The following is a 12500-nucleotide window of genomic DNA, read 5'->3' on the forward strand; positions in this document are numbered from 1 at the left end:
GAAGGAACTCAATGACAGGCGGGCAGCGGTGGAGACACAGATGGACATCATCAAATGTAGGTGTAACAGCAAGCCTATATAGTCAAGGCTTAAACCTGTGGTTTTCAACCTTTTTTTCCCACAATAAAAGGTCCATTTATTTACTTATTGAGTGAAGAAAGTAGTCCGCACGCAGGCTCTGCTGCAGTAGTGTTTTGTTTTATTTAAAACACCATTAGTTAACCCATTCTGAACGGGAACCCATTTTGGTGATAGCATCATGTTATGCTTTAGCTATTGAAAAATAGCAGATCTACAAGCTCGTAGCGCGCCACCGAGTGGCGCGCTACGAGCTTGTAGGTCTGCTATTTTTGAAAAATCGAAGAACCACTGACATTTTTAGAATCTGATCTCAGGTCAGAATGGGTTCATCAGACCAGTGTGTGTCCAGTGGAAACCTCGTATGAATCTGATCTCAGGTCAGAATGGGTTAAGGCACGACGTTTCACCTGATGAAGGCCGTTCACGGCCGAAACGCCTTAACTAATGGTGTTTTAAATAAAACAAAACACTACTGGAGCAGAGCCTGTGTGCGGACTACTTTCTTCACTCATGTATTTACCTTTAGTCCAGCACCTGCAGCCAGGAACTGGATGTGCGCAAGCCACCTGCTTTTTAAACCATTATTTATTGAGCATTGAGCCACGGACCACCGTTTTATGAGATTTAGCCTAGACCCGGCCTAAACCCTAAAACGTACAATATTTTGTTGTCGTTGGATACGTTTTCGACCACATTTCCTTCCAGTACCATAAGAGAGATAACAGGCAAACGTTTATCAAAATATATATATATTATATATCTAATTGCGTAGACTTCTTTTAATCCCTCCACAGCTGACCTGGAGGAGCAGAAGTCTGCGTGGGACGCGGAGGCGGCGTCTCTGATGGAGCAGGGAACACAGCCGTCCAAACTGTGTGAATACGCCGACAAGAACAGCCTGGAAGTCAGGTACGCTGCCGTGGTGCTTATGTCACGTGTGATCTGCGTTGTGTTGTGGAATGAGGATGAAGTTCCGGACGACTTCTCTCTTTGTTGACAGTTTAATCTGGTAAAATACACAGACGTATATCTGGTCAGTTTCTGTCTGTGCTAACACACCCAATCCTCAGCACGTCATGGGATGGGCATGTCTCATGTTAGACTGACACCATAATCAATAAACATACAACACAGATTTCAAGGAAATAACAACACAATGTACCTGGTAAATACACAGACGTATCTGGTCAGTTTCTGTCTGTGTACACACCCAATCCTCAGCACGTCTATGACAGAATTAACAGTGTGACCAAGAGCATGTTTAGAACAACTAGTATTCATCACAGTATCACAGTAAACATACAGACAATTGTTGAAAATATAGTGTGCTGAGGAACACATCTTACCTCATGGGCATGTCTCATGTTAGACTGATAGCGATACCAGTGTCGTGATCTCATGCTGTGTTTATAGCTATCTAGCTATATATCTCGTCTTGTGTTTATAGCAGACTCCTCACTCAAATGAAGCTTTGAGTGAAAAAGCAAACTCCACATGTCCCAAAAGCAAACTCTAACCACTCGGATCGGTGGTTAGATTGCAGGCATATTTGCAGATACCGATATGACCCGATAATATGACAAATAAGGGCCGATCCTTTCCCCCCCCGATACCGATCGGGCCATCTCTACTATAACTACAGTACATTTACTTCACTGCTGTACTTAAAAGTATCCCTGTCTAATAAGCCAAAATATGTCTTATTACATTATTAAAAAGGGCAGCCACTGCAAAGGCCCGGTCTCCTTCACTGCTGTACTTAAAAGTATCCCTGTCTAATAAGCCAAAATATGTCTTAATACATTATTAAAAAGGTTAAAACTAACCCGTGCAGGCTTCCTGTGAGGTTAGGTGTAGCGTTGGGTTTTAACTTCTGGGCAGAGTGTCGGAACTCATGACTATAGGACTGTTAGTACATCGGACCAAACACATGCACCCTTCCATTACTACACTCTCCAGAATGGAACTCCATAGCCGTATAAGTAAGGAAGAGGCCCAATTTATTTTCAATATGGATGCAATAAAGTCCTGACTTAATTGTCACGATGTGGTTCTGGAGGTGTAGGACTGGCAGGAGCAGAATGAACCAGGCACAGGCAGAGCAGTGAAGATGCAAGTGGTTTTTAATTCCCAAAAAATGCACACGGTGAAATAACTTGGAACAACTATAGGACTTGGAATAACTATGAATAAACTAGGGAAACACAAGGAACCGACCACATCATTCACGACGACGAACTGAACTGCAAACACTGGGGCATATAAATAGACACGACTAACTACACACAGGTGAACTGAGACACACAATCAACACTGGGATAGGCTAACAGGCAACAGGACACAGGTGGCTAGGGTTACACAGGGAGGTGAGACGAGGCAGACACACAACACTACTACAAAATAAGGTACAGAACACAAATACAAGTAATAAGTCCCAAAACACGGACAAATTAAGTCCAAGGGCAGAGGAGCGTATACCGTGACATTAAGCACTGAAGGCCTAATCAGCCAAACCACATTTTATTCACGGTAACATTTCCATTTACCACATTTATCTCATGAATTTACAATTTACAATTTAGGCATTTAGCAGACGCTCTTAATCCAGAGCGATTTACATTAAGCAAGAACAAAAAGCATGGGGAATACATCACATAAAAACATTTATCATGAAACATGCGTAAGCTAAGAAAGTAACAGTGGAATATCTATAATGAAATAAGCTATACATCTATACTACTATGATATACATTATGTACTATGACGTGCTATGACTACATACAATGCACTTATGCTGTTTACATAACATGCTATAAGTCTGTATCAAATGCTATCTAAGTCTACAGAATTGCTATCTAAGGGGGTGGGGTAAGTGCTATGGGCCATAGCACTTGAATACTTACAGAGATACATCCTTCACTGTAGCTAGCTTTCCATGCAAGCATTTCTTTCTACCAATAACACCACAAAAAACTCAATAGAAACAACACAGACATGCATGTTCGATAAAAATGCAGTCAGTATTGAAAACATCAACTGAAGCTTGGGAACATGTGTATTGTTCAGGAAATGTAATGTGAGAATGACCGAGTCATAGTGGTTGGAACTTGGAATGCCGTACAGAGGCATAATGGCATATAATAAGTTCAACCAGCCGCTATATTTACCGTATTGTGCCGAATAGAAAAGACGACTCTGAGTGATTATAAAGAGGACCCCCATTTTTCAAGAACTCATTTGTGGAAAAAGAACATTGAATGTCAAGTCTAGTCCCCGGTTATAATACGACCCTGTTTTTTATATTATCTTATATTCAGAACAATAGGGAATTCACCAAAAACAAACCAAGACAACGTCCGATTCTTTCACCCATCTCTGCATTGACAATGTCCAGCTTTCCACCCCAATCACTGATACACACCAGGTGCTGTTAACCCATTTTGGACTGAGGTCGATAAAAAATAAGGCTTCGAAACTAAATCCTAACATCTTTCTGAAAACGCCATGTTACCACTTTACTATACATGGCACAAGCGCTGTACCTAAGCCACCACTAGGTGGCAGTCAATGAGGTATTAATTAAGTGCAAATGTACTTTGCAAATGTCATTCAATAAATAAGGCTTATATAATCTATGAGCAAACATGAGAAACATGAGCACTCTGTTGACTCTCTCTCTGTTACAACTATTTGACTGAACGATGTTTTCATAATGCTTTTTACAGCATAGGCTGCCATCATTTGTAGCTCGTCTTTGTTTCAGATGTTTCTTTTTAATCTCTCTCTCTCTCTCTCTCTCTCTCCCTCCCCCCCTCCCCCAGGATCCTGTGTGGGCTGGGTAACCCTCCTAAAGAACACCAAGCAGAGCAGCCAGAGGAACACGAGTCATCCTTCCACTTAGAGCCCCCCAAAGACGAAGCCCCCAAAAAGGAGGAGGAGGCCAAGGAAGAGCCCCCCAAGGCAGGGGACCCGCAGAAAGCAGACGCCAACGCCAACGAACCGGCCCCCAAGAAGGCAGAAGCCAACGAAAAGGCCCCCGAACTAGAAGAGCCCCCCAAGGCAGGGGACCCGCAGAAAGCAGACGCCAACGAACCGGCGGCCCCCAAGAAGGCAGAAGTCAACAAGCGGGAGGCCGGCACCCAACTCAAGGCCCCCCAAAATGAGGCGCCCCAGAAAGCAGAAGCCAACGAAAAGGCCCCCGAAGTAGAAGAGCCCCCCAAGGAAGAGGTCCCTCGTGCGGAAGCAGCAGAAGCCGCGGTAGAGGCCCCCCAAAACGTGCAGGCCCCCGAGCCAGAGGCCCCCAGCGAGGAGCCCGCCCAAAAAGAGGCCGCGAAGGAGGAGGCCCCGGAACAGTAGAACCCCCCCTCCCCCTCCCTCCCTCCCCAAGACAAGACGGGACATCAACATGTGAACGAGGTATTACAGAAACAGGATAATACATGATGATAATAATAGTAATCTTTATTGTCCCGAAGGATGAATATCCTCTTCCCAGTTCTGTTCAAACAACACCCACATCATAACAACGCATACAGTACCACCAAGACCATATACACAAAACATCAGGGCCCCACAGTACAGTACACAGAACCATCCTATCGGCAGTTTGTTTAATGGGGGACACAGCTCCAACTAAATAGAAGCTTTTCCCATGGCAAGGTTCTGTATCTTTGTCCAGGTGGCATGAGGTTGAAAAGGCGATACAGTAGAGGATGATCAGTGTCATGAGATATTGAAAGTGCTAGCCGTGCGATGGCCTTATTGTTCATAGTTATCAGAAAGTACTGTATAATGTGTGTTGGAAGTCTGATGATCTTGGAAGCAATACGTGTAATACTGAAGAGTTTGTTTCTGTTAGGCATGGACAGTACGTTGTACAGTATGTTGTAGAAACATGTGGAACAGTACAACAGTACAGAACCGGTTGAATAATGCTTTTGTACAATAATAACAGGGCGACAGATAATGTTATCTTAACTTACGGATTACATGTAGACGTTGTTGAAAACGTTGAATGGATACATGTGAACGTGAACCGCGAGGTATTGCGGAAGAGGTGGGCCGGGCTCAGAGAGCAGAGGAGAAAGATAAATCACGCAGCAAAGAAAAACAACATTGTCAAGGGTTACAGTACCGTACCGTACTGTACAAACAGGGCCGTCACCATTTACACATTTTAAGTTGACATGCGATTTCCACACAAAATGATTGACAATGTAACGATTTAACTGTTTCTGGCATCAAACATTGGGAATAGAATACACATTTCTGTTTGGCTTTCAGGCTTTGTAGAGACAAATTGCACACGGCAAGATATGACAAATGACTTTTCTTTGGGAAAATAATGAATAAATAGGAGAAATAGCCGATCTACAAGCTTACAACACGTCACAAAGGATTTTCTTTGGTGAAATGTTTGAAAATGTACGGACATTTTTCAACATGGAAACGATTGACCATTAGAGGATCACCAAGAATAACTACGATTATCACAAATAATTGCGATTAGACGATTATGTAAATAATTGTGAGAGGCCAAACATAGGTACAAATATCTGCATAATATACCCATTTATTTGATCCAGTTGGTGCAGTACTGTACTGTATGTACATGAGCTGAGGCATACAGTAAGGTGCGGTAAAGGTTCGGTTATACTTTGTAAAAAACCTTTGTTCTCAGAGTGAAAAGACTCTCTCTCTCTCTCTCTCTCTCTCTCTCTCTCCACCCTGCAACATAGCTTTATGTACAACATATTTTCAGATGGGGGTCCGCGGCCAAATACAGACAATTCTGGGGGTCCTTGACATAAAAAAGGTTGCGCGCCACTGACACATAGAAACTTAGGTGTTTTCAGAAAACTGTCAGGATATCAGCCTCACGTCTAAATGGGTTAAAATGTGGATATCTCTTTAAGTCGTAGCCTACCGGCACACACACACGGGATGTCACTGGTTTTGCTTGATCACTGTACAGTACACCGCGTCCAAGCAACTCCAAAGTGATACATGATTGTTATGCAGTACACTGTGTACAGTATCAGTGGCTCCCACGCATGCATGCACATACTAATGTTTAACTGAGCGAGCAGGAAATTGGAATAAAAGGTGAAAGTATTTACCGTTAACAATACAGTTAACACACACACACACACGCACACGCACACACGCACGCACACACACACACACACACACACACACACACACACACACACACACACACACACACACACACACACACACACACCCTGTCTATTGTGTGCACTGTGAGCCACGCACACATCCTGATGAGGAAATGTACAACAGGATAGCACACACACACACAGTCACACACACACACACACACACACACACACGGGCACACACACACACACACACACACACACACACACACACACACACACACACACACACACACACACACACGCATCTAGGTCAAACAGCCTGTGTCAGTAATGCATGTCTTTGTTTAACCTTCAGAGATGAAGAGACGTCGACGCTAGTTCAATATTAATGCATTTATTAATTTCCTGGTGTATTTTCCATTGTCAATACTTTTACTTCTACTCCACTGTACTGTACATCTCAGAGGCACATTTGTTTTGCTCCACTACAATTATTTGAACACTTTAGTTACTTTGTAGAGATATATTAGAAATATTAGTACAAAACGTACGTTAACCACTTCCGCCCTATAACTATTTTGGCTATTTGAAAATGGCAGATCTACAAACTTGCAACGCGTGGCTCGAATGCTAATATATATATATATTTTTTTAGTTTACATTACATTTATTATATTTATTATGTGTACATTAAAAAACAAACAAAAAACATTTCAATTGGGATGAAATTTGTATGAAAATAAAAATAAAATAAAAATCAGAAAAAGGCTTATCGAGTGGCCTTCCTTGATGTGAAATGGGTTGGTCTAAAAGCAAGGATAATATTATTATTAGTTAATATTATGATTGTATTTCTTGTGCACAGGAACGGGACGCGAGCACATTTCTCCTGGAGAGAGCGGGGACAGGACCGGCCGAACAAGATGCAAGAGCTTCATGTTTTTGCCCCAAACATAATTTTACACATGTACACGTTTTGTGAACTTGTGACAGACGCTACAGTCTTGTGACAGACGCTATACAGTCTTGTGACAGACGCTACAGTCTTGTGACAGACGCTACAGTCTTGTGACAGACGCTACAGTCTTGTGACAGACGCTATACAGTCTTGTGACAGACGCTACAGTCTTGTGACAGACGCTACAGTCTTGTGACAGACGCTACAGTCTTGTGACAGACGCTTACAGTCCTGTGACAGACGCTTACAGTCCTGTGACAGACGCTTACAGTCCTGTGACAGACGCTTACAGTCCTGTGACAGACGCTACAGTCTTGACTTTCACCCGGAGAAGACATTTGTGTTATTAATTATTCCCGCGCCATCAGTTCTTCGGTTGGAAAACAATGGACGGTTCATGTTCTGTTTACTGCATCACTATAGCAACCCGATATGCTAATGCCTCTCGGACTGTTAGGATGTCTAACCAACATAATTTATGGCCTATACCAGGGGTGTCCAAAGTGTGGCCCGCGGGCCTGCAGCCGGGCCGTATTACATTTATCCCAGGGCCCCATTTTTCACCCTTGTGTCAATTATCTAATGTGATCCTGGGCTCTACACACCCTCCACCAACCTGGGGAGAGCAACGGACTTCAACTCATGCTTGTCATCCAAGTTGCTCCTTTACACCCGACAGGGGCGTGGAAGGAAGTAAGGAACACGTTATTCCAACCAGTTCCTTTCCCCTCCATCAGGCCAGGGGGAGGCATTCAAGCTTTTTAACCTGGGCATTTCCCAGAATATAATTTGTCAGTGTTCCTTGTTCCTTCTTCCTTGTATTATTATTTTTACGTTGCTCGTCTGGTTACATTTGGTAATGTGTGACATATGGCTGAAAAAAGGCTGAGAGACACTTTTTGTTCACAGCACACACCCGACAAAAGACCATTGATATGAAATATTGATGATGATATGATGAGTTCAATATAATCGTTTAAATGCAATGCACATGTATGTGACTTTGTTGCGAACGCAGTGAGCACTTACTATGAGACCTAGCAGATCATGTCTGTGTGTGTGTCTGTGTGTCTGTCTGTCTGTCCCGCTATCCAAATATGGAGTGTGGTGCATCAGCAATCACTCAGCTCCATATATGGGCACAAAAGGGGCCAGGTCCACTCAGCTCCATATATGGGCACAAAAGGGGCCAGGTCCACATATACAGTAACAGCGGCACAGACACACAGACATGATCTGCAGGGTCTCAGCTGCGTTCGCTTCATAAATGGTAAATGGTGCATTTATATAGCGCCTTTATCCAAGGCGCTTTACATAGATTGTGCATTACATTCACCCATTCACACACCGATGGCAGCGGAAACCATGCAAGGCACCAACTAGCACATCGGGAGCAATTAGGGGTTCAGTGTCTTGCTCAAGGACACTTCGACAGTAACTCTGGGGGAGCCCGGGTTTGAACTGGCAACCTTGCGGTTCCCATCCAGGCACTCTACCCCTGAGCCACCGCCGCCCCACGCTTCCCGCGTTTGCGCGTCTTACTGGTTATAGACTAGTCGGACGCTACATTATGTGACTGTTATAGACTAGTATGTCACTACATTATGTCAGGAGATTGGTTGGCCCTTGGGTGTTTTAATATTTTCTAATATGGCCCCCTTTGAAAAAAGTTTGGACACCCCTGGCCTTAACTATACATGCGACCAGGATCTATGGACTTTCGAGTGGTGCAACCATAGGGCGCAGCCAATCTTTTTTTTTAACCCTCTAACACCCGCATTAATTTCTACTTGCAAAAAATAGATTTCAACCTTACTACTACTTTGTACTACTAGCACTGACACTAAAAAAAATGTTATAAAAAAAAAAAAAAAAAAGTTTGATGAAAATGTTATAATAATTATATAATAATTATATAATAATATAATAAATTAATAATTTACATTTGGGGGATATCTTTCACAATAATGAATAAAACATGTTCTAGACATTCTGATGATCACAAAAAAACATATATTACAAGCCTCTGTGGGGGGTATTTATATGCAAATATCATGACTAATGGCATTGAATTGGCATTGCAATGAACATCACTGATGACATTTAGGTGAAAAAAGAACAGAAAAAAATAACAATAATTTAGTAATTAATTAAAATAAAATTGTAGCTAAAAAGCAACTCTGGGTGCTAGAGGGTTAAAGGCCTGGCAATTGTGAACACATTGAGAACTTTTACTGTAGATCTGCTATTTTCACTATACTTCTTGAAAAAAAGAAAAAAATGTTCTGCTATTTTCAAAAGACTTTTATACATTTGAAAACTTGAAATGTGCGTGGGACATTCTGCATAATAACTATGCAGTACTTTTATTTTGATGCGATTGATCTGTACTTTCGTTTGAACTGTACCCATTCTACAAACGGTGAGAATGGGTAAAGAATCAATCAATGATTTATTTTTTCATGCAAGGAATTTCTTAGACTATTATTTTTTTAAAGGGAGTGGGTGCATAAAATTATGTTGTTTTTTTTTCTGAATCTTTATTATGAATTGGTTCTCTGGGATTTCTGGGAATTGCAGTTCTAAATAGACCAGACAGACCATATATAGGCAGGTGAACCCAAAAGGACTACGTACTCAAATTAACTTTACAAAGACAGATTTTAACAGTGGCCTTGTTACAAAGATCAGTGTCAATATAACTCTGAGACTGACACCAATGCACACTCTTCACTATGTCTGCGCTCGCACGCGAGTGCACGGTGTGAACTGACCAATCACAGAGTTGCTCTGAAGACAAACGTTACAACTCTTCCTGTATACATGTACATATTATTATAATTATTATTATCATTGTAATATAGTTTTTGTTGCTATTCACATTTGTTGCTACAAGCTCGTAGCGCGCCACTGCTATTTTTGAAAAAGAATTGTCAGTATATGTTATTATAAGATGCCATCTGGAATAAAATGATATTTTATCTGATCTAATAAATGTTATGATGATGAGTTTGTGAATACTAGAGCGGTGGGACCGTTGGGCACTGCTGTACTTGGAACGATGCAAGTGGGGAATGCCATGTCCCTCTGCCAACCTGGGGTGAGGCAACGGACTGACCTCATGCTTCCTTCAATGCATGAGGAGTCCAAGCTGCTTCTTTCCACCTGACAGACAGGTGGAAAATTAGCAAATGTAATTAAGTGTCATGGATATTGTGAAGAAGACCTGGAGACTTGACATCCACTAATTGGGTCTTATGATCAGAATAAGAAACATTAGAAGACTGTATTGACCCATTGGTCCGTGTACTGTACTACTGTCCGGACCACCGGTGGTCCGGACAGTAGTACAGTAGTAGATCCTACTGTACCTACCGTACCAGCGGTGGTCCCAGGACCACTGGTTGAGAACCACTCACATACATTCATTGTATTGTCAATTGTCATCCTCAGGGCAAAAAAACTAATCAAAACCAAAAAAAACATATGGGGACTAGGTTGGTGGAGGGTGTGTAGAGCCCAGGATCACATTAGATAATTGACACAGGGGTGAAAAATGGGTTACAAAATCGTGGGATAAAAAATATATTAAAAAAAAAAAAAAAAAAAAAAAAAAAAGGGGTTGTGCTTTTACCCCTCTGTGCCCTTTCGTCCTCTCTCTCTCTCTCTCTCTCTCTCTCTCTCTCTCTGTCTCTCTCTCTCTCTCTCTCTCTCTCTCTGTCTCTCTCTCTCTCTCTCTGTCCAGTGAGCTCCAGTGAACACGGTATAGTGGCGTCCCCCTAGGCTGACAATTAAGACCTCTGATCATTCCGCTCTGCTGCCCTCATGCCCCCGGCCCCCCTCCCTCCAAGGTCACGGTCATCACAGTGGTCAGTGTCACATGCAGCGCGCGCCTCGCACAATGATACTAACACATGATTGGTTAGAAGAACCACCGTTGATTTCGTTGACTTATATGACAAATAAAAGTAATGTTCATCGACTACCTTTTTTCACTGACAAACACAAAATGATTTGTTTGAAAATATTTTGTGTAAAATCAGTACAGTAAAAGCTCACAACGTTGTGAGCTTGTAGATCGGCTATTTTCAGCAAGTGTAACATCAGTCGTTACGACGGCATCGAGGCCTGATGAAGACTGTATACAGTACACGTACAGTAGGTCGAAACATGTCGGTTGAATAAACTATTCCTACTTTTTAACCTTTGTGTGCCCCGGATCTCCGCTTTGCTCTATAGGTACTCAGTAAAGTGGAGCCTGTGCAAAAAGTTAAAAAGGTTACGGATGGTGCTTCAAGGATCAACGGAACTATAGCACAAATAAGAAAATAAATTAAAAAAAATATATATATATATATGTATATTGATTTTATATCGGCCCTCTCTTACTTTTTTGAGTGCTTGGATCGCCCCTCTTTCTTGAGCTATAATTATTTATTGCAGCTTATTGTTCTCAAACGTTTTCCCAAATTGACAGTTAAATAAATGGCCCGCGGACCACCCATTTGAAAAGATGTGCCAGGGATCCCCATAAGAGAAGATCTGCACGGCTCTAGTAGTGATTCTCAACCTGTTTTTTTTTTCCATGGACCCCTCAGTTTAACATGCATTTAATTGTGTCACGGTTTGCAGGTGTTAACTTAGGACCCAAATGCAGGACAAGAAGATCACATAAAGTTGACTTTACTTGGGAAATGACATAGGATAACAGAGGTACATACTGTACACTGAACATAAAACCTGACACTAACTTAAGATCCAGCACTGAACAAACACAAGGCACAGTTTAAATAGTCACTGGAGCTCATCACCCAACCTGGCTCAGCTGGTCCCCACAGGTGACGGCACTATCAGGGCAATCAGACTACAGAGTCAGAGGAGCAGGACTTGGGAGAGACAGAGTGAAATCATGGACAAACGGAGGGGCTCAGGACGTGACCGCATGACACATTTGTTATAGGCTATGGACCCCCCCCCCCCATTTATATTTCCATCTCTGGGACCCCCAATTTGCATTGTAAAATCACTGTTAGTTTATTTAATTTCATTTCATTGCATATTTATTTATTTCATTTCAGTTATGGTTTTACATGATTATATTAATTTTACTTTATTTTTTTTACATATTCCATATCAGAAAAGAAAAGGAGCGGGAAGAAGATAAATCTTATTTATACCTGCCCTTATTATTAAAATAAATAAAACATCTAACCCTAACCCTAAAAAAAAATAGAACAACAAGACGAAATAACATAGAGCTCAACAAGAGAACAAACAAAAACAACGCTGAGGGAACAAAATAACACTTATATCTAACCTTCTAGTTCATATTTTATCAT

At 41.9% G+C, this 12500-nt stretch overlaps 1 protein-coding gene across 1 annotated transcript in view; it reads left to right on the forward strand.

The window, feature by feature from the left end:
• Nucleotides 1-7194, forward strand: part of LOC308318905 (uncharacterized protein) — an 8605-nt gene extending 1411 nt beyond the window's left edge. Inside the window, exons 2-6 of the mRNA XM_080768622.1 lie at nucleotides 2-56; nucleotides 876-990; nucleotides 3903-4044; nucleotides 4141-4497; nucleotides 7069-7194. Coding sequence (XP_080624748.1) covers nucleotides 2-56; nucleotides 876-990; nucleotides 3903-4044; nucleotides 4141-4437 — 609 coding nt within the window. The 3' untranslated portion in view covers nucleotides 4438-4497; nucleotides 7069-7194. The remainder of the gene's footprint in view (nucleotide 1; nucleotides 57-875; nucleotides 991-3902; nucleotides 4045-4140; nucleotides 4498-7068) is intronic.
• Nucleotides 7195-12500: the final 5306 nt, after the last annotated feature.

Source organism: Protomyctophum bolini (genome assembly GCF_963924005.1).
Source record: "Protomyctophum bolini genome assembly, chromosome: 7".
In the NCBI taxonomy this organism is placed as follows: Eukaryota; Metazoa; Chordata; class Actinopteri; order Myctophiformes; family Myctophidae; genus Protomyctophum; species Protomyctophum bolini.